This window comes from Sapajus apella, unplaced genomic scaffold (assembly GCF_009761245.1).
Source record: "Sapajus apella isolate SASKATOON/1434 unplaced genomic scaffold, GSC_monkey_1.0 scaffold7, whole genome shotgun sequence".
NCBI lineage: Eukaryota > Metazoa > Chordata > Mammalia > Primates > Cebidae > Sapajus > Sapajus apella.
This window is the reverse complement of record NW_022436947.1, coordinates 2,450,942-2,477,554: the sequence shown is the minus strand read 5'-3', so window position 1 is coordinate 2,477,554 and position 26,613 is coordinate 2,450,942. Positions and strand designations below refer to the sequence as shown.

Genomic DNA, 26,613 nt, shown 5'->3' with positions numbered 1-26,613 from the left:
AGGCGTCAGCCACCACCCCTGGCCAAAAAGAATCTATATATTTTTAAAAAGGACAATTATATTAAATATGTCGGCTTCTAAAGTTAGAAGCCAACACAGTTTTTAGTCTAAAGTTATTTAGAGGGGATAAACACAAAAAATCATGATGATATTTCTGAAGTGGTAAAGATGAGTATTGGTTGATATAATTTATTTACCTTTTAATATGCTGATAGCTTTTAAAGAATTGTGGCATTATAGTGTTTTTTCATGAATTGAAGACTGGCTGATGGGAAACATGGGATAGTCATTTTCTATGTAACTGTTATCACTGGAATTAACTCAAGGTCCATAGCATTTAAAATAACGTAAAATCAGAAAATGCCTAGGGACATCTCCATATTCACAGGTAACAATGGGCTCTTTGTGGTATTCTGGGTAGCTAGGGTGATCTCAAGTAATTTTTTAAAACTTGTTGAAATGATCACTATAGCAAATAGTTATTGGGCTCCAAGTTAAAGCTCCAGTGGTTCCTACTTGGAAATCTTTGCATGTATAGACCTAGCAACAGAACTCTAGCATTTTTTTCATATCTTTAAAAGCAGCAGCATCAGGATGGTAATTGGAAGTGACCTAAGACATCTCCATATTAGAAATCACAGGGCATAACTTGTAGTGATTTATAATGGTTGATTAAAAAAAAAAATACAACATAATACTGGAAAACATTCAGAGGAGGAAAATCTTGTAGAAATGACTTGGAAATGTCATTAAGAAATCATGGGGGGAAAAAATAAATAAATAAAAACAAAAAAAACAAAAAAAGAAATCCTGGAGCTGGACATGGTGGCTCATGCCTGTAATCCCAGCACTTTGGGAGGCCAAGGCAGTCGGATCACTTGAGGTCAGGAGTTGGAGACCAGTCTGAGCAACATTGTGAAACCCCATCTCCACTAAAAAATATCAATACAAAACTTAGCTGGGTGTGGTGATGCATGCCTGTAATCCCAGCTTCTCCGAGGGCTGAGGCATGAGAATCGTTTGAACCTGGCAGGTGGAGGTTGCAGTGAGCTGAGATAGTGCTACTGCACTCCAGTCTGGGCGACAGAGTGAGACTGTCTCTAAAAAAATAATAATAAAATTATAGAGAGGCCTGAGTGGCTCATACCTGTAATTCTAGCACTTTAGGAGGCTGCAGTAGGATGATCACTTGAGCCCAGCAGTTGGAGACTGACTCGCTGTTTGAGCAACATAGCGAGATTCTGTCTCTATTTTAAAATAATTTGTTTTCATTTAAAAATTTTAAAAACACAAGCAGAAATAATGGAGAAATGTGAATTTTGCACATTTTCCACAAAATGGGGAAAGATTTTGAAAAGCAACTTATAAGCCTAATGATTATATCTGGCAGTACTTCAAATTGAATTATTAAATAGACTTTGACAGTAAATGTACTATAAGAAACCAGATATTGTACATTTTCGGATGAAGTTGATTAAGAATGGCCTCAGTAAATATGCTCCTCATTTATTATTGTCATTTTTAAGAGAGTTGTAGCTGAGAAGCAGGAGAAAAGAAACCAGGAACGGCTGAAACGAAGAGAAGAAAGGGAGAGAGAAGAAAGAGAGAAGCTGAGGAGGTATGGAGTAAAGGGCCAAGTAATTGAAGTTGAATCTCTGTGGTTCTAAAAAGAGATAATTGATTTTAAATTTTAGAGGGGGATAAATCTGTTATGGGAGATGGGAAACTTCTGCTTACTTTAAAAAATATTGCTGTGCAAATTATGTAAATGTTTAATTATACAAATATCTTAACTCTTGGCCATTTAACTGAATGTGATTTCTTCTAAAAATCTGTGGAAGAGTGCATAAAGAACGCTTCATATCTTGTAAGATATATAACAGTCTTTTTCTACTCCTTTGATTTTTCATGTTGGTCTAGACTTGTACCAGGTTAGCACAGAATTATTTTTGTTTTTATGATGTATTTTGTTAAAAGGTTTGAGGGGGGATTGTTTCATTGAAGGGATTTTTTAAATTTCCTCAATTCTGGGAGCTATAAACTATTAAAAAGTTAAGTAATAATACCTAATTGTATATAATTTTTCTTACATTGTATTCATTAATTGATAAAATCTTATAATTCTTAGTATTTGGAATGTCTAAACATTCTTTTGAGTCACTTTTACCCATTGGCAACTAAAATCACATAGCATCATGGTGGCAACATTATTTTGTAATTCATCTTTTTTTTTTTTTTTTTTTTTTTTTTTTTTTGAGGCGGAGTTTCGCTCTTGTTACCCAGGCTGGAGTGCAATGGCGCGATCTCGGCTCACCGCAACCTCCGCCTCCCGGGTTCAGGCAATTCTCCTGCCTCAGCCTCCTGAGTAGCTGGGATTACAGGCACGTGCCACCATGCCCAGCTAATTTTTTGTATTTTTAGTAGAGACGGGGTTTCACCATGTTGACCAGGATGGTCTCGATCTCTTGACCTCGTGATCCACCTGCCTCGGCCTCCCAAAGTGCCGGGATTACAGGCTTGAGCCACCGCGCCCGGCCTGTAATTCATCTTTATAACTTCTTCACCAGCTTTAGGATGGATAGTTGTATCACAAAGGATTTGCCTGTAGTCCTAATTTATAGTTTTCCCTGAATCATATTACATGTCTGAAATTTAAATACCATCTCTTTAGAGTTATCAGATGTGCTTAAGCTCATTAAAACCCTTTGTAATATTAGGTTTTATGCTCACTTCCTCCAGTCTTTGAGCATATTGTACTCAGTATATTTCAAGAAGTTCAAGCAGACTTCATTTGTGTTACATGGCTTATAACCAGGTAATCTTCTTGTACCATAATGACAAAGTGAAACAAAACCACATGTGTATATGGTCCCTTTTTAGGGGAAGTGATGTCAGTCCTCTGTTGAGAGAGAGAGATTTCTTCATTTACCATAAAGCTTACCTCAGAGCTTTCATCTGCTTGTTCTTTTCTGTATACTAAGTCCTTATGGGAATATTGCCCAGTATTTTAATATATAAATGGAATTTTAAGTAAAAGTGAGAATCTCATTTTAAGATTCAACTGAGGTGACAGTAACATGGACCAAAGTTTCTTTGCAGGACTACATTTTCACACTTGTAGATGATGAAAAAGTATATCACATCTTACTCCTTTGCCAAATGGCAAGTTTCTTTTGACAGTGGTTATACAATGTAACCCTGTTTCAGAAATGTTTAAAAAAAAAAAAAAATGTTGTTGATTCTACGAGTTTAAATATGGAAGTATTGAAGATGAGGAAATTAGAACCTAGTATAAAATTATACAAGGTGGGATAAAAGAAAAGAATCGTAATCATTTATCGGGTGCTTATTTTATGCCAGGTACTATAGTCAGGAATTTATCCATATTCATCTAATCTTTATAAGCCCCACCCCAGTAAAATTTATATTACTGTCCCTCTTTTGCTAGTGACAGACTAAGCTGAGGGATGATATAGAACTTAATCAGGTCACACAGACAGTGAATGATAGAACCAGAAAATAAAACTCAAATCTGGCTGATCTCAAAGCCATGCTTTCAACAATGGTATGTATCATCTAAAAAAAAAAAAAAAAAAAAAAACCCTGTGGTGACCTACTCACCATAATATTTACATTTTATTGAGCATTAACTGTGTGCTAGGAAATGTGACAAATGCCTTATGTAGAGTATCTCATTTGAAGAAACACATTGTAAGATTGAACTAGGTGTTCCAGAGATAATAGTATGATGATGTAGCTCCGAAAGTATATAGATCTCAGACCATAGAAATTTCACTCTGTTCCCAGAAGGGAAAAAAGAAATGACAGAGATATAAAAGAGTTTTTTCCAAGCTATTAAGTGGTCTCTGAATAGCAAGTTGTAATATATAGGTTGAGCGTCCCAAATCCAAAAAATCAAATCCAGTGAGTTTCAAAAACTGAAACTTCTTGGGTGCTGACAGTGTTTAAAGGAGATGCTTATTAAAGCATTTCAGATTTCAGTGTTTGGATTTAGATGCTGAAGCAATAAATTATAATGCAGACACTTCAAAGTTTTAAAAAAATATATTGGGTGCCTGTAATCCCAGCACTTTGGAAGGCCAACGTGGTAGGATCACTTGTGTCTAGGAGTTCAAGACCACCCAGGCAACAAAAAAATTTCAAAAAACCTGAAAAAACACAGAAGAAAGAAAAAAATCCTAATCATTTCTGATTCTTAGCGTTTCAGAGAAGGAGCACTCAACCTGTACTGTGTTTTAATTTCCTAGGAACATACTCTTTTAAGAGCCAGGTAGCCGGGCGCGGTGGCTCACTCCTGTAATCCCAGCACTTTGGGAGGCCGAGGCGGGTGGATCACTAGGTGAAGAGATCGAGACCATCCTGGTCAACATGGTGACACCCCGTCTCTACTAAAAATACAAAAAATTAGCTGGGCATGGTGGTGCGTGCCTGTAGTCCCAGCTACTCAGGAGGCTGAGGCAGGAGAATTGCCTGAACCCGGGAGGCGGAGGTTGCGGTGAGCCGAGATCGCGCCATTGCACTCCAGCCTGGGTAACAAGAGCGAAACTCCTTCTCAAAAAAGCCAGGTATTCTGAGTTAAGCAAACCTTGGCAAGGTTAAGAAATCTGTACAGTTTGTGGTAAATTTTGTGTGCATAGGTACGTGCCTTATATTTGTAAGATTAATATGAACATTAGAAATCAGGAAGAATATAATGTAACATTGCACTGTTTTCTTATAGCCACTTTTCTAAAACTACATATTCTTTTTTTAGGTCCCGATCTCACAGCAAGAATCCGAAAAGGTAGGTGTATTACATAAGACACATACAAGTAGTGAAGGTGTCTTTTTCAGAGGTAGTTTTTATAGATTAAATGGTCTTTAAAAAATTTTCTTTTTTGGCCGGGCATGGTGGTGCACAGTTGTAATCCCAGCTACTCGGGATGCTGAGGCCAGAGAATTGCTTGAACCTGGGAGGCAGAGATTGCAGTGAGCCAAGATTCTGCAACTACACTCCAGCCTGGGTGACAGAGCGAGACTCTGTCTCAAAAAAATTTATGTATATATAGTTTGAAATCGTTAGATGCTCAGAGTACATATGTAAAAAGATTAAGTTTAAAAAAATAAATTTGGATGATATATTTAGGAAACACTTTCTAAGAGGTTGTACCTATTGAAAATACAAGTAGGTTATGGTTGGATAAAATTTTGATAGATCCACTGTGGGATAAGCAAAACCAAATGTTTAGTATACCTTCCAGTCTTTACGTTATGTGAGCTTGTTATGAGTTTATTGCTCATTCCTTTGAACGGTGATCACAGAAAGCTTTTCAGAGAGGCATTCGCAGCCTTGAAGAGCAAGACTACTTTTTTTGACTTTCAGCGTTAAAATTTGGGGTTTGAAACCTTTTTTTAGTTTTTGCTAGTTTGTGATTCATTTTTTGTCTGAGAAAGGCAGGGAAATATGTTGTACTTCACTTTTTCTCAGTTCTTCACTTGCCATTCTCATTCTAATCGTTGAACTTTTCTTCATGGATCCATTCCCACCTAGAATGCTCTTTTCTCAGTCTTTTCTAAATTCTACCCTTCCTCTTGTTCAGATCACATCTTCTTTTTGAAACCTTCCGAGTACTCAGCTCCAGAGACTATTTTCCAAGAAGTTTTCCTTAAAAAGTAGAGAATTTGTTGTTATAAAAGAAAAATTTGGCTGAGTGCAGTGCCTCACGCTTGTAATCCCAGTATTTTGGGAGGCCAAGGCAGGCGGATCACCTGAAGTCAGGAGTTGAAGACCAGCCTGGCCGACATGGCAAAAAACTTCATCTCTACTAAAAATACAAAAATTAGCCAGGTGTGGTGGCGGGTGCGTGTAATCCAGCTACTTGGGAGGCTTGGGAGGTTCAAGTGTAAGACGCACTTGAACTTGGGAGGTAGAGGTTGTAAAGACTGTGCCACTGCATTCCAGCCTGGGTGATAGACAGACTCTGTCTCAAAAAAAAAAAAAAAAAAAAAAAAAAAAAAAAAGAAGAAAGAAAAACCTTATGGTTTTGTTAGCTACGTTTTTCAATGGTATTTCTGCCTAAAACACTAAAAACATTAATAAGTGGGACCAGTTGTGTCAGCTAATTTATGTTCACCAATAATGGTGAATTTCTGTGATCCAATATGAGAAGTAGAAATATTAAACTATGATACTATTCTTGTTTACTGTTTAATATAAGCTGGTCCCTTTGTCGAACACAAAGTATTGCACATAGAACATCTTTAGATATTTGGGCCAGAAATTGAATTTCTGCTCCTCTAGTCCTGTTACCTAGATACTGCGTTTGCCTTGTAACTGGGCTCCTTACTTCTCTGTGCTTGCCCACTCTCCCTTTTCACCTCATTCTGTTTTTCACACATCAGCCAGAACAAGCCCCTTAAAAGATGAAATACATTATGTCAGCCCTCTGTTCAAACTTTGCAGAGATTTTTCATCTCATTCATGAGAGGAAGTAACATCTTTACCATAGCTTTTACATAGGGTGACGGTGTAGCCCAGGGGTGTCCAATCTTTTGGCTTCCCTAAGATACATTAATGATAACAGATCAGCTGGGAAAAAAAATTGCAAAAAAAAAATCTCGTAATACTTTGACAAAATTTACAAATTTGTGTTGGGCCACATTCAAAGCCGTCCTGGGCAGCATGTGGCTTGCAGGCTGCTGGTTGGACAAGCTTGGTATAGCCCAAACTGTCCTGGGATAGTTCTGGTTTATGTCTTTTATCTCAGAATATTTATTAATAGCTTCTCAATACACTCAATCAATAACTTATTCAGAGCCTTCTGGTTTGAACAATAAAGTTACCTGGTCATCCTCCCTGTAAGACCCTGATGTCACTCCCTTTTGCTCACTTCATTCCAGCCACACTGGCCTTTCTCCCACCTCAGGGCCTTTGCATCTGTGTTCCCTCAGCCTGAAGCACTCTTCTCTGAGATTGCTGGTTCACTTGTTCCCCTTTTTCTTCTTTCAGCTTTGCTTCAGTGCCATCCTATCAGAAAAGCCTTTCTGCTTATTCCGTATAAATAATACCTCTCTTTTCTCTTTCTTCACCCTACATAATACATCTTAAAATTTTTTTTTGAGACGAAGTTTTGCTCTGTTGTCCAGGCTGGAGTGCAGTGGCACGTTCTGGGCTCACTGCAACCTCCTCCTCCCAGGTTCAAGTGATTTTCCTGCTTCAGCCTTCCTAGTAGTTGGGATTACAAGGCACGTACCACCACACCCTGCTAAGTCTTTTTTTGTATTTTTAGTAGAGACAGGGTTTCACTGTGTTGGCCAGGCTGGTCTTGAACTCTTGACCTCAAGTGATCAGCCCACCTCGGCCTACCAAAGTGCTGGGATTACAGGCATGAGTCACCATGCCTGGTAATAGATGTTTTAAGTCACCTGACATGTCTTTATTTACTGCCTGCAAACCTGTATAGATCCCTTTCTGGAGCATAAGCGCTAAGTGTTCAGGAACTTATTTGCTACTTGCCCTCTCTTGGTACGTAGAACAGTGCAAAAAGACCTAGTAAATATTTTTTGAATGAATTATCTAGAATTTTTTGAAAGATGAATAAAGTTATACATTGGAAGAAATAGCATTCATAATAACTCAAAATGAGTGGTTAAACAAAAGATCATTTGATAAGCGTTTTATATTTTTTCCCCTCTGCTTCCTTTTGGAATTATTCTTTTTAACTGTGGAAATACTTTGTTTTTTGAGAGAGGGTCTCACTCTGTCGCCTAGGCTGGAGTAGTAGTGCTAACACAGCTCACTGCAGCCTCAATCTCCCAGGCTCAAGCAGTCTTCCTCCCTCAGCCTCCTGAGTTGCTGGAACCACATCTGTGTGCCACCATATCCAGCTAATTAAAAAAATTTTTTTTGTAGATATGGGATTTTCCTATGTTGCCCAGGCTGGTCTTGAACTCCTGGGCTTAAGCAGTCCTCCCACCACGGCCTCCCAAAGTGCTGGGATTACAGATGCAGGCTACTGCGTCTGTGCCCAGCCAGAAGTAACTCTCTTTAAGTATGGCTAAAGCTACGTTCATGTCATATGCCTTTCTTTGACTATAATGTTGATGTAAGCTGAATGCTTTTAAACATCCTTTATAACAAAGTAATCAGTTGAAGATAAGTTTACCCTATTTGTGAACTATCTCATCTGTATGATTTTGAACTTGCTGTATCAAATTATGAGCAAATCTCACATTCTTAAAGTGACTTAAACAGTTTTGGCCGGGTGTGGTGCTTCACGCCTGTAATCCAAGCACTTTGGAGGCCAAGGTGGGCGGATCACCTGAGGTCGGGAGTTCAAGACCAGCCTGACCAACATGGTGAAACCTTGTCTTTAAAAAAAAAAAAAAAAAAAAGTTAAACAGTTTTATTGAGGTATAAAAAGATTTACTCCGAAGTCAGTGATTTTTTTTAAGCAAATGTAAAGCTGTGCAACTGTCACCATAATCCAGTTAAGAACATTTTCATCATTCTTAAAGTGACTCTTCTAACAAAGTTGTATGCCTCTGTTTTCCCTTGTTTTCTGTCACGTTTATGTCCTCTGCATGTCATTTCCACCCTCATCACATACCCCGACCCACCCCAAGTTAGTTTGTGACCTGGTGAAGGCTATAAAAGTGTCTTACCATTTGGGTTTTTTTTCTTTTTTAAAAATATTTTTATTTTGCCAGCACCTGGATTGTAAATCTTCTGGCTTTTCAGAATGTTTTTCCTTCTATACTTCTGTATACTCATTAGAAATATATTTTTTGCAATCTGAGTCAAGTTCTCAAAAATTATTTTTGCAAGTTTTCTTTCTCCCAAACTGTGTTCCTTGAATAGAGAAATGTCTTACTGTGTATGTTTTGTCTTGCTGTCTGTTACCCAGGCTGGAATGTGAACACAGCTCACTGTAGCCTTGAATTCCTGGGCTTGGGTATTCTTCACACCTCAGCCTCCCAAAGTGCTGGGATTATAGGTGTGAGCTACCACTCCTGGCCCTTGCTCTGTTTTGATTACACTGCAACTAGGCACACATATTATGGACATTAAACACTTACTTCTCTGGTTATCTCAGCTTTCTAATTCAGAGAGAGTAATTAATTTATCCTGAACGGTATTCTTCCTCATCTCTTCCCTTCTGTCCAGGTCTGTCAGGCATATTTAATTTCTAGAGAATACAAAAAATGTTCAAAATAAAATCTTTAAATGAAATTCATAACACATCTAAATACAGTCCCTGGCATATAGTAGTGGTTCAAAAGTTGCTTTCACTTGAAAAACTATTTCTGATATAAATTTATACAATACTGATTGATCAAAAAAAAAAAATACTGATTGATCTCTGAGAATGATCAGTGTCTTGTTTTTTATGTTGTTTTGTTATTTTTATTAAGACAGAGTCTCACGCTGTTGCCCAGGCTGGACTGCAGTGGTATGGTCGTAGCTCATTGCAGCAGCCTTGACCTCCCAGGCTCAAGTGATCCTCCCACCTCAGCTTCCTGAGTAGCTAGGACTACATGCATGTGCCACTGTGCCCAGCTAATTTTTGTATGTTTTATAGAGACAGTGTTTTGCCATGTTGCCTAGGCTGGTCTCGAAATCCTGAGCTCAAGCGATCCTCCTGCCTTAGCCTCCCAAAGTGTTGGGATTACAGGTGTGAGCCACGGTGCCTGGCTGAGAATTATTAGTGTTTTATTTTTGAATTCTAATATGTAGCTGTTAACACACCAGCAATTTAGTGTAGAGTTAGCTGACTTGCAATATAATTGTCATTAAGTAAGAATACTTAAAAAAGTTTCTCATTAAAGAATAGGCTTTAGGCCGGGCGCGGTGGCTCACGCCTGTAATCCCAGCACTTTGGGAGGCCGAGGCAGGTGGATCACGAGGTCAGGAGATCAAGACCATCCTGGTCAACATGGTGAAACCCCGTCTCTACTAAAAATACAAAAATTAGCTGGGCATGGTGGCGCACGCCTGTAGTCCCAGCTACTCGGGAGGCTGAGGCAGGAGAATTGCTTGAACCCAGGAGGCGGAGGTTGCGGTGAGCCGAGATCGCGCCATTGCACTCCAGCCTGCAGAACAAGAGAGAAACTCCGTCTCAAAAAAAAAAAAAAAAAAAAAAAAACTTGCGATCAAGATAATAAAAGCAAAATGTATTACTTACAAAGGTAAAAACAAAATCACATCTTGTCTGGTAGATCCAGGTCCAGAGAGCATCGCAGACATCGATCTCGCTCCATGTCACGTGAACGCAAGAGGAGAACTCGATCTAAATCTCGGGAGAAACGCCATCGCCACAGGTCCCGCTCCAGCAGCCGTAGCCGCAGCCGTAGCCACCAGAGAAGTCGGCACAGTTCTAGAGATAGGAGCAGAGAACGATCCAAGAGGAGGTATTGATGTGTCAATCAGAGGATATGGAGCTACCTTAATGTTTTAGAGTTGGTTATGTTTACTTATGTTACTTATGTTTAGAGTTTAGATTATTGGTTTGAAACTTTTGCATCTGGTAATATGTACACATTTGTGTGTTGGTATAAAACATTTTTCTGTGATTATATGGATAGTTTTGAAAGAATATACTTAATGAGCCAGAGCAAGAAATTGGAACCAATATGTGCAGAGGTTATTGCTTTTCTCTGCTTAGTATGTCTTGGAAAAAAAGTTCTTTACAGGTAAATAATTTTAAGTACCAATGCCCTTAGTATGTATCAGCAAATTAGGGGCTCTGAGAAGTCCCTTCATTAAAAGAGTTGTTTCGCTTTAATTTGAGCTGAGATGCTTTCTCAGAGCAGACACATTCTTGTATATTCTTGTTTAATCTGCACTATAAATATGTATTGTTATATACCTTTAGCTTGGCAGGGCAGACTCATAATCTTAAGGAAGTTTCAAGACCACCTTGGTATAATGAAAAAATTCAAAAGGTGCAGACATAGGGTAAGGTATGTTTGAGGACTTGAATATCTATTAAGAATAGGCAAAGGATTATAATATGGTAGAGGAGTTTGGCACTCATAGTCTGTACAGATCAAACTCTCAGAACTTCTCAGGTCACATGATGGCCCTTAAACCAGGTAATTTCTGTGTAATGCAAGCCATGTTTAAAATTGCTTTTTTCTTGACAAGTATTCTTAAGTATATGTATGATAAACATTTTTTGAGTGCCTAGTACCTACTAGTCTTACATACTCTGTGGATTACTCCACATAAAATCTATAATAAAATCCATGGAAAGCTGTTAAAATCTTTCCCCTTTTTCTTTGACTCAACTTTCCATTCCCTGAAATCACTCACAAGCTGAGTTTGTTAATAGGCTCTCAAACAATATTTTATTTCTTATATTCTGGCCATGTTTTTAGTAGTCCTTAAGGTGGTTTTAATAATAATTGTATACGTTCTGCTGTACTAGACTTAGAAAAACATAATAAAGACGTATAACATAGTTGAACAACTTTAAGTTGCTCTAAGAAGTTTCCTAAGTGAGGCTGGGCATGGTGTCTCACACCTGTAATCCCAGCACTTTGGGATACTCAGGTGGGCAGATCACTTGCGATCAAGAGTTCAAGACCAGCCTGGCCACCCAACCCCATCTCTACTAAAATACATACATTAGCCGGGCATGGTGGCGCATGCCTGTAATCCCAGCTTCTCAGGAGGCTGAGGCAGGAGAATTGCTTGAACCTGAAGCAGAGGTTGCAGTGAGCCGAGATTGCATCACTGCACACCAGCCTGGATGACAGAGTAAGACTCCGTCTCTCAAAATAAAAGGAAAAAAGGCTTCCTCTGTGAGTTAGAACACAGGACCAACATCTCTGACAATAATTAGACTGGCATGAGACTACCACATGTTATAAAGTTCTAAACTGCTTATCATAGAGTAAATGGTCCAAGAGTTTAGATGAGGCGTATAACAGAGTAATCAAAAATGGCTTCAGATAGGCAATAAAATTTGAACAGGTAGAATCAGCTAGGAAAAAGATATTCCATATAGAGTGAATATCCTAGGCAAATGTGGAGAATGAGCAGGGAGTTTGTGAGGGACAGAGTGATTTGTAGGCCTCTTATCTCACACTCTTGAAACTGGATTTTGGGGTCTACTCTCAGTGCAGTGTTCAGAAATAAGCATTTTTTAAAAATTAACTTTTATCTGCACAATGAATTTTCAGAATTATCCTGCGAGGTGATGGAAGGTTTAGACATTTTCTTGTGTCAATCCGCCCAACTGTCGTTGTTGGTGTTGCTGAACTCTTAAATGTCTTTATTGGTGGTGGGTATGGGAAGGATGGGAGTGAAGTTCCCTCATCTGCGATTGTGTTATCTTAGTCCCTGATACTTCCTGCATTTATGAAGTTGTATAGGAAATTTTCCACCGTACTACATGATACCCCTCATATCTGAGATGTCAGCATGTTCATAAAGAGGATTATTTTTGTAAAATTATTAAAAGTTTTGCTTTTATCAAGCACTTTCTCATCTTTGAATTCAAATTATTCTCTTTTAAAGCATCATTCTTTGTTTTTACAAAAATTATGAGATAATTGCTGTTAAAACCTACTTGGTATTACATACAACATCAAGTTATTGCTATATATTTGGGTTTAATTTTTCAAGGTAAAGTTTCTCATTTTAAAGCCTTTTATGTTTTGCTGTTCTCCTTTTCCTTCTCTGAAATACTGGTCTCTGATATAAGTAGATTGCCTTTGTGACCTCTTCCTGGCAACAGTACCCTGTGTAAACGAGGACCATTTGCAGCTTTCTTTTTGCTCTGTTCAAACATGTTTAATGCAGACTTCAAAGTCGGACTTTGTAGTCTGACTTTGGGTTCATTGGTTTTGGCTAAGTAATTTATTATTTTTTTGAGAAGGAGTCTCACTCTGTTGCCCAGGCTGGAGGGTAGTGGCATGATCTTGGCTCATTGCAACCTCTGCCTCCTGGGAGCAATTCTCCTGCCTCGGTCTCCCAAGTAGCTGGAATTACAGGCCCATGCCACCATAACTGGCTAACTTTTGTATTTTCAGTAGAGACAGTGTTTTGTCTTGTTGGTCAAGCTGGTCTCGACCTCCTGACCTCAGGTAATCTACCCGCCTTGGCCTCCCTAAGTGCTGGGATTACAGGTGTGAGCCACTGCATCTGGTCTTGGCTAAGTAATTTAATTATCCCACCTGTCTTTCCCCATCTACTAAGTGGAGTTGGTAAGAATACCTGCTTTGAGATTATTGGTCGTTTGAGTAAAATAGTGTATGGAAGCCGCTTATGTTGGGACATAGTAGTTGATACTCATCTCATAGCTGTCTTTCAGTTATTATTACTGACTTTAGGACTGTTTAGCATCTAGTGTCCTTATTTTTAGGTATCATTTCTACTGTCTCTTTTCATATTTTATTCCAACAAAGGCTATGGATAGGGCTAGTGTAGACTTGAAATTACTAGTCTTGGCACTATGTGATTTTTCTTTTTTGTTTGTTTGAAATGGAGTCTCACGCTGTCACCCAGTCTGGAGTACAGTGGTGCGATCTAGGCTCACTGCAGCCTCCGCCTCCCAGGTTCAAGCGATTCTCTTGCCTCAGCCTCCCGAGTAGCTGGGACTACAGGTGTGCACCACCATACTCAGCTAATTTTTTGTATTTTAAGTACAGATGGGTTTCACTACGTTGGCCAGGCTGATCTTGAACTCCTGACCTCAAGTGATCTGCTTGCCTTGGCCTCCCAAAGTGCTGGTGTGAGCCACCACACTCAGCCTTTTTACATCATTTTTAAATTAAGTTTATTAAAACATTAAGTAGAATGCTGAAAGTTGATATTATTTTAGAACTTTTGTTTAACCCTCCTTAACTATATTTCTAAAACTGAACAGTCACATTTTTTATTTTTCTTAAAGTATTACTTATTCAGGTTCTTGGTAGTGCCTCAGATCCTAATTCTGAATATGACTGAAATGAGACAATTATGTGAAAGTACTGTGTCACCTGTAAAGAACCAAATAAATGTAATTTGTTGAATTCTAGATGTTGGAAGTATAGAAGATTCCATGTTCTGATTTCATAGTATGTTTGGTTTTCCTTTTGATTGTTACCTACCTTTCTTTTTGAAGTTGGGTATGGGAATGGAGGGGGTAGTAAACAGTTAATGGCTAATCAAGATTTATTAGTGTGAGCATCTTTGTCTTATTTCCCCCTTGTTGGTTGAATAAGCTAACTCAAGATGAGTAGATTTTAAAAATAAAGTGGTTATTTAAATCCATATTACTAATAATTGAGTAGTAATCTTACCTAAGTCAGGTGTTGGCAGACTGTTGCCGATAGGCCAAATCTGGCCGGTAGCCTGTACAACCAGCAAGCTATGGATGGTTTTTACATTCTAAAAAGAAAAGGAAGAACACTGCCACAGAGATTGCATGGACCCACAGCACCCCAGATATTCACCATCTGGCCTCTGTTCTAAGTCATTGAAAATTTAAATAATACCCTTCACTTTTTAAAGCTATTATCTATATATTATTTTTTATATTAAAATACCTTTTATGAATTGGAGGAACTGTGTTGTCTCTGAGATAATGAGAGTAGCCTGTAAGAAATTATTTTAGCCTTCTGACCCTCAGCTATTTGTTTTTCACCCATCTTCTTGTTTTAGTGCCCTTATCAACTATGGTAGTGCACTGTATTTTGTCAGAAAACTGACTCCTCTGTCTTGTGTATATTCTTCGATATATCTTCAGCTGTCAATAGCTTAACATTTAGCCTATTCTTTAATTTGGGTTTTTGGGTTTCCCAACATATTTTGCTCCTCAAATTAATATTTTTCAGATCCTCAAAAGAAAGATTCAGAGACCAAGACTTAGCATCATGTGACAGAGACAGGAGTTCAAGAGACAGATCACCTCGTGACAGAGATCGGAAAGATAAGAAGCGGTCCTATGAGAGTGCTAATGGCAGATCAGAAGACAGGAGGAGCTCTGAAGAGCGCGAAGCAGGGGAGATCTAACTAGCTGTGTACATTTCTTCAATCCTTAAGCTTCCTACGGAGTTACGTACTATTGTTTAGTTCACAGCTGTTCAGGGTGACAGTAAGCAGATCCAGACACCAGATCCAGCTAGGCTAGATGTACAGTATCTAACTTGATCTGAACTGAACCTGTTTTCCTTGATGATGCCTAAAACTACATCCATAGTTTCTGGTGAACCTGTAATACAGTTCTGAAAGTACCGTTTTATATAATAAGATGCTGATCTCTTTATTCTTTCAAGTAAGAGTGATAGTGAACAAATTGTGTTACTTGCCTTGGGATTTTTTGAACATTTGTAAAATGCTGTCTTCCTAGTCCAAACAGCTGCAGCTTTGGGCATTTTCTTTTAAATTCTTCTTTTCTCTGACTTTGTATCCCTTAACCTGCACTCCCCAATTGTAAGAGAAGTGGGACAGGGAAGCACTGTAGCTTCCATTCTAAGGCTCTACTCCCGTTATGAATTACTAGTGATTACAGTTCAGAGCATTGATCCTGGAATGTGTGCTGGAGAAATTTAAAATACTGGGTTTTTTTGTTTAATGGTGCCTGTTTAGAGTTGGAAATTGAACAGCTGTTGCATTACATACTTTTGCTTTTTTATTGAAATTTTGAAATCGAACTTGTCTTGATTTTTCTGTTCTGTTGAATTGCTATATTCAGGATGTTCTTGGGGGGTGGGGGCAGGGATTCTTCGTAATAAGCACTTGTTTTATTTTGTGTGTGTGGAGTATAAAGGCTACACCCTTATTGTAAAACATAATAATAAAATGAAAGAAACAATCACCACCACCATTATTAAACTGTAACTTGTCTAGTAAATTGTCACTAGAACTATTTGCTGTGGGCATTTCCTCTATTCTGTTATATCATTAATATAAGTGCCTTACTGTGCAAGGCACCAAAGGACATAAATACGTACTTACAGAGATTCCAGATGAGCTGTTCACGTGGGCCCCTTGCTGACTATATTCCAGCCACATCAGGGTTGTTTGTAGTGACCGTTACAGAGAAGGAATGGACCTGTAGAAGAAATTGGGTGTTCCTATTCAGCAAACCCAAATAAAAACGGTATATGTAACCAACATAATGAGACTTAAGTTTCTGCATTGAAGAGCTGTATATCCACTAGTAACTTAAACTGTAATTGGCAGGTATCACTTGTGATTCTGGAAATTCTGAGGAACAAAAAATTCCTTAAGTAATGAAATTAGTATCTTATAGTGGGTATAATTAACTAAGGCCACCTTTCAAGAACTGTTAATGTCCTTCATCCCCAGGTTTGACAGATTTGATGTCACAGGCATGTGGGCCCCTGTGAAGGTGGTGAGAGAATAGGAAACTGAGGCCATTCTAAGTGATACCAGATTCACATTTAAAAAACAACAAAACTGTCATCAAGTTCCCAATTTGCCAAACTATGCTTCATTAACTGAAGGTTTTCGGCCGTATTTGGCTCCACACATGCAATTTATATGGCATTTAATCCAAGAGCCCCATCTGCATCAATGGCCCATTTCCCTTCTTTTATTTTTGGTTGCTGAGAAATGTTTTATATCTACTTTGTTCCTGGTAGTCTGTGCTGTTCTAAATCTTTATAGGCACTTCGGATTTAGTACATTGGGGTTTGGAGTAAGATCAAAAGGAGACTAGCTGGTTGGTGTGAGGAAGAATGTCTGGGACCTGGCCCATTAGAGTAGTATTTCTGGACTTAGATTTTGAACTCTAAAACGTATGTACAGTTGGAATTGAACACTTGTAGAAGTAACAGGTCTGTATTATCAGTGGTTACTGCAGTTGTGGTTTCTAGGTGATACAGGCAGTCCCAACACCAACAGGGCATGATAGCCATGAAGTGCACTGCCACTCCGGCTTTTGCGCCGCAGGAGACCACTTCAACTGCAGGGCTGTTTGCATGACTGATGCCACTGAATTAGAGTAACTCTCAAATCTTAAATCTTTATATCATTTTCTTATATACAACTTTTGGTCTTCTGTGTTGGTGACTGGTAGAAAGGATAACTTGTCCCTCTAGGGGGTGTTTTCCTAAATTTTCACCTTCAGGTTTCCTTCGTTTTGCTGTTACCAGGTAGTACCCCAAAGCCCCTTTGCTGAGCTTCTCAACACCAACTAAGCCTAAGGGAAAAAGCCTCCTTAAATAGACACGTATGTTTGCTTGTTGGTTTATTTGAGACAGAGTTTCTCTTGTTGCCCAGGCTGGAGTGCAGTGGTGCGATCTTGGCTCACTGCAACCTCCGTCTCCTGGGTTCAAGTGACTCTCCTGCCTCAGCCTCCCAAGTAGCTGGGATTACAGGCATGCATCACCACGCCCAGTTAATTTTTGCATTTTTAGTAGAGACGGGGTCTCGCCGTGTTGCCCAGACTGGTCTGGAACTCCTGGCCTCAGGTGATTTCCCTGCCTCTGCCTCCCAAAGTGCTGGGATTAAGGCATGAGCAACCCTCCTCGTCCTGCCCCTGCCAGCCTTGTTTTTTAAACAGACTTTCTTACTTGTTGTTATTAGGCCTAAAACCAAGGTTAATTTACCTTTATCTTTTCCAAGTTCATCTTTCCCTTCCATGTTACATTTTAAGGATCTTTAATTTTTAATTTTTCTTTCTTTCCTTTTTTTTTTTTTTAAATAGAGACGGGTTTCACCACATGTCAGTCAGGCTGGTCTCAAACTCCTGACTTCAGGTGATCTACCCACCTCAGCCTCCCAAAGTGCTGGGATTACAGGCATGAGCCACTGTGCCTGGCCAAGAATCTGTTTTTAATAATAGCTTTCAACATTGGCCTTTTGAGCTGTCACCAAGTATGCATTACAATTTCCACAAACACTTTTGCCATTTGATGTGGTAGTAAATTCTTTTAAAATGGTTTTTAGGTAATAGTTATGTACATCATTTAAGTTTTTCCAAATAAAGGTTGGTTATAGTTGTTAAATTTGTTTATACGTTTTTTTTTTTTTTTTTTTTGAGACGGAGTTTCACTCATGTTACCCAGGCTGGAGTGCAATGGCGCGATCTCGGCTCACCGCAACCTCCTGGGTTCAGGCAATTCTCCTACCTCAGCTTCCTGAGTAGCTGAGATTACAGGCACGCGCCACCATGCCCAGCTAATTTTTTGTAGTTTTAATAGAGACGGGGTTTCACCATGTTGACCAGGATGGTCTCGATCTCTTGACCTCGTGATCCACCCGCCTCGGCCTCCCAAAGTGCTGGGATTACAGGCTTGAGCCACCGCGCCCGGCCTTTTTTTTTTTTTAAGATACGGTCTTGCTGTATCACCAAGCTGGAATGCAGTAGCATGACCTTAACTCACTGCAACCTCAGTATTGGGCACAAGTGATCCTCCCACTTTAGCCTCCTAAGGAGCTGTAATTATAGGCATGTACCACCATGTCCAGCTGATTTCTTAAAAAGAAAAAAAAAAGATTTGTAGAGGCCGGGTATAGTGGCTCATGCCTGTATTCCAGCATTTTGGGAGGCCGAGGCAGGCAGATCACTTGAGGTCAAGAGTTTGAGACCAGCCTGACCAACATGGTGAAACCCCATCTCTACTAGGAAAAAAAATACAAAAATTAGCCAGGTGTGGTGGCACGCACCCTGTAGTCTTAGGAGTCTTAGGGGGCTTAAGGCACGACAATAGCTTGAACCTGGGAGGCAGAGGCTGCAGTGAGCCGGGGTCACACCACTGCACTCCAGCCTGGGCAACAGAATGAGACTTTGTGTCAAAAAAAAAAAAAAAAAAATTAGCCAGGTGTGGTGGCACATCTCTGGAATCCCAGCTACTCCGGAGGCTGAGGCAAGAGAATCACTTGAACCCTGGAGGCAGAGGTTGCAGTGAGCAGAGATGGCGCCACTGCACTTCAGCCTGGGCAACAAGAGTGAAACTCCATCTCAGAAAAAAAATTGTAGAGATGGAGTCTTGCTTTGTTGCCCAGACTGGTCTTTAACTCCTGGGCTCAAGCAATTCTCCCTCCGCCTCCCAAAGTGCTGGGTTTACAGGAATGAGCCACTGCACCCAGCCCTTATTTATTTATTTATTTATATTTATTTAAGATAGCTGCCCATCACTGAGTTATATATATATATATTAGCTTTAAAAATCCAATATTACAAAGTTAAAAAATATCTAGGCCAGGCATGGTGGCTCACACCTGTAATCCCAACACTTTGAGAGGCTGAGGCAGGCAGATCACAAGGTCAAGAGATCAAAACCATCCTGACCAACATGGTGAAACCCTGTCTCTACTAAAAATACAAAAATTTGCTGGGCGTGGTGGTGTGCACCTATAGTCACAGTTCTCGGGAGGCTGAGGCAGGAGAGTCACTTGAACCTAGGAGGCGGAGTTTGCAGTGAGCAGAGATCATTCTGCTGCATTCCAGCCTGGTGACAGAGCGAGACTGTGTCTCAAAGCAACAACACCACACACAAAACCACTTATTGAATGGGATATTCAGCTGTTAACTGCTGTCCCAGTTGTGAAACCATTGAAACTTGTCCCTTCAACTGGTAAAGTAGCCCTGGCTACTTGAGTGTTTGCTCCCAACACAAGACCAGCACAGCCAGGAACCTCCAGAATAGTTCACTACCACGTGCTATACTGACTTAAATAGTTTGAAACACATCCTTAATGTTTGTTTTGTGTCTGAAAAAGCAGAAGCTATTTGATGTAATAAATTCTTTCAAAAATGGTTTTTAGGTAATGGTTACCTACCTTAAGTTTTTTCAAATAAATGCTGTGGGTTTTGTTTTTGTTTTTTAAGACAGGATCTCTGTTGCCCAGGCTGGGATGCAGTGGCACAATCTTGGCTCATGGCAGCCTCAACCTCTTGGGCTCAGATGATCTTTTTGCATCAGGCCCCTGAATAGCTGGGACGACAAGTGTGTACCACCCTGCCTGGCTAGTTGTAGTAGAGACAGGGTTTCATTGGGTTGGCAAAGCTGGTCTCCAACTCCTGAGCCCCAGTGATCTGCCTGCCTCAGCCTCCTAGAGTGCCTGGCCTACATCATGATTTTATTATATCTTCATTATTTAAAATTTCCTGGGGTATAAATAAGGCAATATGAAGTTGCCCTTTCTCAGTATTTTTCTTTGTACTGCCTGTTAATTTGAAAAACCATTTTCTCCTTTGGGGGAGTTAGGAAAGGCTAGAGAGCTGAGAGAACAGGGTTTCCCTTGGCAGAGGCTGAGTGGGGGAGACCAGGCAGGGGTCTGTCAGCAGAGTAGTACTGGGCCATGCATGAGAGGGGGCTCTGGAGTCAGCAGGCAGCACACCTGCATGTTCTCCAGGTAGCAGCAGAAACATTAGGGTGTTAGAGGTTTTGGGTCTACAGGCATATCTGGGGATCAGAACAAGCCAATGGCCAGCATTATAGGGTTTAGGCTGAGCAAGGCATCAAGACTCACAGAATTGGGCTGTCAATCAAGCAAGGATCCAAGAGATGGGGCCAGCAAAGTAGAAGTCAAAGGCTGGTGTCGGCACCAAATCTGCTCTCGCGCTCCTTTGGGAGACTGGTTCTCCAAGTCTCAAATGCTGTTCACACTCGTCTCTGGATGCCATTGGCTGGCTACCTGTAAAAGAAAGTACGCTAAATGGGCTAAACTCTGAAGGGACCTTATTGGCTTATGTGACTGAGTTGCATGCCAGCTTCATCTCTCAGAATAGCATCTGAGCCCTATATCCATATGAAGAGAAACCATTCTATCTTGTGCCTCTTAAGAGCAAGGCAACTTTTCCCAGAAGCTTTTGGCAACCTTTTTCTCACACCTCTGTCCCTGGCACAGAGACCTACACAGACGATGCTCAATGAATGCGGAATGAATTGAAGTGCCTCATTGTTTCCAACATACATTAACCCACACGTTCTCGTTTGGTTCATATAACAATGCTGTGGTTACTCGCAGGGACCACATTCTGTCACCATCATGCCCGTTTTCCAGAGTAGGAAGCTGAGCCATGCTGAGTGACTAATGAGAAGTCAGGACAGAGTCAGCCAACACCTTTTTGATTCTAAGCCCAAGGCTCTTCCTGGCATAAAGTATTGTGATAGGTAAGTCTCAGCTGGGAGTGGCAAGAAGAGAGCAACAGAAATGTCCATTGAGGAAACAAAAAGGACTGAAATCAACGAAGCAGGATAACTGCAAGTACTGTTCCATTTCCAGCACCTTTTATTATAGCCTCATCGCATCTCTCACGCTGATTTAACAGATAAAAAAAACCCATGTTTTCCAAATAACATGGTATATATGAGTGACTATTTTTTGTTTTGAGACAAGGTCTCACCATGTTGCCCAGGCTGGGGTGCAGCACTGCAAACGGCTTACTATAACTGACCTCCTGGGCTCAAGTAATCCTCCTCTCTCAGCATCCTGAACAGCTTCACTCCCACCCACAACCCCCCCCGCCCTTGCCTTATTATTTTTTTTAATTTTAAAATTATTTTTGCAGAGATGGGATCTTGCCACATTTCCCAGGCTGGTCTCAAACTCCTGAGCTCAAGTGATCCTCCCACCTTGGTCTCCCAAAGTTCTGGGAGTATAGGCATGAGCCACCCTGCCTGGCCAGTTATATTTTTGATTTCCTGAAATTTTTGTTCGGAAAATTTGATACAAATCACTTGAAATCAATAGGAAAATCTACTAGGTAGTGAAATATAAAGGAGACTAAAGACATGATAACCAGTAAAAGGGCTTGAACTCTGACTGAATTGTTTAAAAGGCTGGAATAACTGGAGAAATTAGGATAGGGATTAAATATGAATTTATTAATTTTATTAGGTATAATGGTGGAATTGCAATTACATAGAAGAATATTCTTAGGAGATAAGTGCTAAAGTAATTAAGGGTGAAGTGTCTGGATGTCTGCTGCTTACCATTTTTTTTTTTTTTTTTTTGTAGTTTCGCTCTTGTTGCCCAGGCTGGAGTGCAATGGAGCCATCTTGGCTCACCACAACCTCCACCTCCTGGGTTCAAGTGATTCTCCTTTCTCAGCCTCCCGAGTAGCTGGGATTACAGGCTTGCGCCACCACACCTGGCTAATTTTTTTTATTTTTACTAGAGAAGGAATTTCTCCCTGATGGTCAGGCTGGTCTCCAACTCCCGACCTCAGGTGATCCGCCCGCCTCAGCCTCCCAGATTGCTGGGATTACAGGCGTGAGCCACTGCGCCTGGTGGCTTACTTTCAAATGGTTCAACAATTAGATAAGCACATGCATATAAAGAATAAGTGTAATAAATTGTTCACTGTTAGATCTCAGTAGATCACTGGGCTTTTTTTTTTCAACTTTTCTGTATTTTTGAAAATTTCCACAAAGTTGGGGGGAGGAACTCTTAGATTTTCTATTTAAATCATCACTTTAAGCCAGGTGTGGTGGCTCATGCCTGTAATCCCAGCACTTTGGAAGGTTGAGGTGGGTGGATCACCTGAGGTCAGGATTTTAAGACCAGCCTGGCCAATGTGGTGAAACCCGATGTCTACTAAAAATACAAAAATTAGCCGGGCATGGTGGCACACACCTGTAGTTGCACCTTGCGGGAGGCTGAGGCACCAGAATTGCCTGAACTCTGCAGGTGGAGGTTGCAGTGGGCTGAGATTGTGCCACTGCACTCCAGCTTGGGTGACAAAGCAAGACCCTGTCTCAAAAAATAAGCAAATAAATCAATCATCGCTCTAAGTTGCTCTTTTCTGGAGGCAATATAAATGGGTATTCTTAGGCAGGATTCCTCAAAATATGATCTCTGAACATTCTGAATCAGAATCACTAAGGAAAATATTCAAATGGCCGATAAGCATACAAAAGGAGACTCAGCATCATCAGTCATTAGGAAATGAAAGAACTATGAGATCCCATTACACATCCACTAGAATGACTAAAAGTAAAAAAAAAAAAAAAAAAAAAAAAAAGGACAGCACTAAGTGTGAAGGAAGATGTGGGGGCAGCTGGAACTCATATCTGCTAGTGGGGATGTAACACGGTACAGCTATTTTGGAAAACAGGCAGCTTCTTATAAATAAGCATATCCTTACCAGATGACCCAGCAATCCTCATAGATACTCAAGGGAAATGAAGACTTATGTCCAATCAAACACTTGTATGTGAACATTCATAGCAGCTATATTCCTAAGAGCGGAAATATCCATCAATTAGAAAGTAAACAGTCCCCGCATGGTGGACGACCCCTCTAATCCCAGCACTTTGGGAGGCCAAGGTGGGCAGATCACTTGAACTTAGGAGTTCAAGACCAGCCTGGCCAACGTGGTGAAAACCCATCTCTACTAAAAATAAAAAAATTAGCTAGGCATGGTGGCGGGTGCCTGTAATCCCAGCTACTTGGGAGGCTGAGGCAGAAGAATCGCTTGAACCTGGAGGGTGGAAGTTGCAGCAGAGCCGAGATCACACCATTGCACTCCATCCTGGGTGACAGAGTGAGACCCTGTCTCAAACAAACAAACAAACAAAAAGATAAATTGTGATATATCCCTACAAAGGAAGGGATTACTGACACAAGCAGCAACATGAATACCTTTAAAACATGCCGAGCTAATTAAAAAATAAAAAGCTGAGCTAAAAGAGCGAGACACAAGAGTCCACATGCTGTACAATCAGTTCTCTTTATGTGAAATCCTAGAACAGGCAAAACTGGTCTCTGGAGGACAGAAAGCAGGTTTGCCAGGAGCCGGAGCTCAGGGAGGACCAAGGATTGATGGCAGAGGGACACAAAGGAACTTCCTAGAGTGTTGGAAATCTTCCATATCTTGATTAGCAATGGTTACCGTGGGAGCCTACATTTGTCAAAAGGCACTCTTGAAATGGGTATACTTTCCGTGTAAATTATGCTTCAGCAAATTTGATTGAAAATATATGCACATTTCTTTTTTCCCTTTTGGCAACGTGGATTCTTTTAAGCAGGGTAGTTCTAGATGTGGCTTCTGAACCACCAACAGCATCAGAATTACCAGAAAAACTGGGAAAGGCCTTATTTGGGGGGCCCCCATCCCACCCCGACTTGAAAAACTAAATGTCCGTAGCTGCCCTTCTGTGGCCTGCGAGCTGCTGGGCCAGCTTCAGTCAGAGCCCAGCCTCAAAAGCTCCACCACATAAGCTGGGGCTGGTGGTAATGCTGAGTGCCACTTTCAGACAATAGCAGTTGGCAGTGCCTGGTGGGAAGAGACTAGAAGAATTAGAGGAATTGCATGCAGACCATCCCTCTGTGTAGCTCTTCTTTTCCAGCTTCTGCATGTAGAAAGCAAAAGCCATGCTCTAAAGGAGAGATGGAAACTTGTTGAGAATTTATCTTGGTGAAAGAAAGGGTTAGAGGCTGTTTAAAAAAGCAGTTGCAGGAAGCATTTCTGAAGTCAAAACTTCTCAACCCAGGCTGGGCACCAGACTCGTGGACCTTTTAAAATACCTATTTTTATCAAAGGAGACATGAACATGGTGTCTTTTTAAAAGATGGATGTGGTTTTAAGTTTGTAAATGTATGCTTTTTTAAAAAAAAATCAGTCCCGGCCAGGCATGTGGCTCACACCTGTAATCCCAGCACTTTGAGAGGCCAAGGCAGGAGGATTGCTTGAACCCAGGAGTTTGAGCCCAGCACAGGCAACAAAGGGAGATCCTTCCTCTACAAAATATTTAAAACCTAACCAGGCACGGTGGCCTGTGCCTGTACTCCCAGCTACTTGGGAGGCGGACGCAGGAAGATGACAGGAGCCCAGAGTTGAGGCTGCAGTGAGCCATGATCACACTGCTGCACTCCTGTCTGGTTGACAGAAAGGGACTGTCCCTGAAAAAATAAAAAGAAAAGTCTGCTGGCAATCTAGTCTCCCTGTAACCTGATTCCTCTTTGGAGGCAGACATTTAAAATTTTTAAATTATATGTAGGCAAATAGACAATCTGGAGAGTACAGCTTGATGAGTTTTTACATATATAGGGTCACTCCTCGGTATCTATGGGGGATTGATTGCAGGACACCCCCCTCAGCAATTATTTTTTGGGGAGACAGAATCTAACTGTTGCCCAGGCTGGAGTGTAGTGGCTTGATCTCAGTTCACTGCAGCCTCCACCTCCACTTCCTGTGTTCAGGCGCCAAGTCTTAGGGTGCACAAGTCTCTGATACAAAATGGTGTGGTATTTGCATATAACCTAAGCACACCTCTGTATACTTCGTCACTTCTAATTATTTATAACACCTGATATAATGTAAATGCTATATAAACAGTTGTTGTATTGTTTGTATATATTTTTTAAATCATTTTTTCTCGAATATTTTAAACCCAAGGTTGGTTGAATTCACTGATGCGAAATCCATGGATTGGGAGGGCCAATGCCCAGCTCCCACCCAGATCCAGATACGGATCATTTCTAGCACCCTAGAAAGTTCCCTGATGCTCCTTCTCAGTTACTAGTCCCCACTTCTCAAGATAACCACTATTCTGACTACTGTCACCACTTTATTTTTGTTTGTTTGAAATGGAGTTTCACTCTTGTTGCCCAGGCTGGGGTGCAGTGGTGCAATCTTGGCTCACCGCAACCTCCTCCTCCCAGGTTCAAGCAGTTCTTCCTGCCTCAACCTCCTGAGTAGCTGGGATTACAGGCACATCTCACTATGCCTGGCTTTTTTTTTTTTTTTTTTTTTTTTTTGAACACAGGGGTTTCTCCATGATGGTCAGGCTGGTCTCAGATTCCTGACCTCAGATGATCTGCCCACCTAAAGTGCTGGGTGGGATTACAGGCGTCAGCCACCGTGCCTGGCCACCACTGGTTAGTTTTAAAACAACCACTTTAAGATGCTTCCTGCGGTTTCTTCTTGTATTTGTTTTCATATTTCTAAATAATGTTTCTATTGTTATTTCTTGGCTTGCCAACTTGAGACAATAGTAGCTTCCTCAGATAGCAGACCAGACTTTCACTCAGCCTCCTTTCTCACCAAGTAAAGCAAAAATGTTCAGATTTCTTGGCCCCGGGATCACTCCTACCACTATCTCAGCTTACTCAGATTGAATCCTACACTGAGAGGAGTCTGGGCACCTGTGTTTTAACCTCACAGGTGATTCCAACAGGCACCTGGCCCTGGGAAGCCCTGAGCCTGTGGTACTTGGCCCTGATGCTGGGAGGAGCTGAAAGGCTCCTGATGTCCCAGACACAGGATTTGTTTGTTGGGAGGTGCTTGGAAGTTAAACATGTCTCAGACTGCCGGGTTAATCATCAGCTGGAAGCAGCAGCCAGGCGTGGGAATCACTAAAATGACCCTAAGATTTTTATTGCTTGTCAAGTACATAGTTTAGGGTTCCATATCTAAATATTTAAGATTCCAGCTTTGCTCTTATCAGAGCTCAGATGTGGCCACAGCTCTCCCACCCCTTGCCTGGTCGTAATACAGAACCAATTTATCATCATGGTTTGTTCTCTTTCTCTTTCTCTTACTCCCAGCGAGTGACACCCGGGCTTCTGCTTACAGCTGGAGGCACTGACCACCAACCTTCCTTCCATGGCTGGGAGCACCAACAGCAGAGCACCAACAGCCCCTTTGCACCGCAGTCTACCTTGATGAGTTGCTGGGGCCAAAGCCTGCCCTCTCTCCCTAA

The 26,613-nt window shown here is 40.8% G+C and overlaps 1 protein-coding gene across 10 annotated transcripts in view; it reads left to right on the top strand.

Annotated features, from left to right (window-relative positions):
- The window catches only part of LOC116550087 (putative RNA-binding protein Luc7-like 2), a 64,049-nt gene extending 47,944 nt beyond the window's left edge, over positions 1-16,105 (top strand). For 6 of the 10 annotated variants that reach the window (XM_032275833.1, XM_032275837.1, XM_032275832.1 and 3 more), the window contains 4 exons: positions 1,527-1,618; positions 4,775-4,804; positions 10,219-10,410; positions 14,824-16,105. In XM_032275833.1, the coding sequence (XP_032131724.1) occupies positions 1,527-1,618; positions 4,775-4,804; positions 10,219-10,410; positions 14,824-15,001 (492 nt within the window). In that variant the 3' untranslated portion in view covers positions 15,002-16,105. The remainder of the gene's footprint in view (positions 1-1,526; positions 1,619-4,774; positions 4,805-10,218; positions 10,411-14,823) is intronic. The other 4 variants (XM_032275836.1, XM_032275842.1, XM_032275841.1 and 1 more) reach the window with 1 other exon arrangement.
- Positions 16,106-26,613: the final 10,508 nt, after the last annotated feature.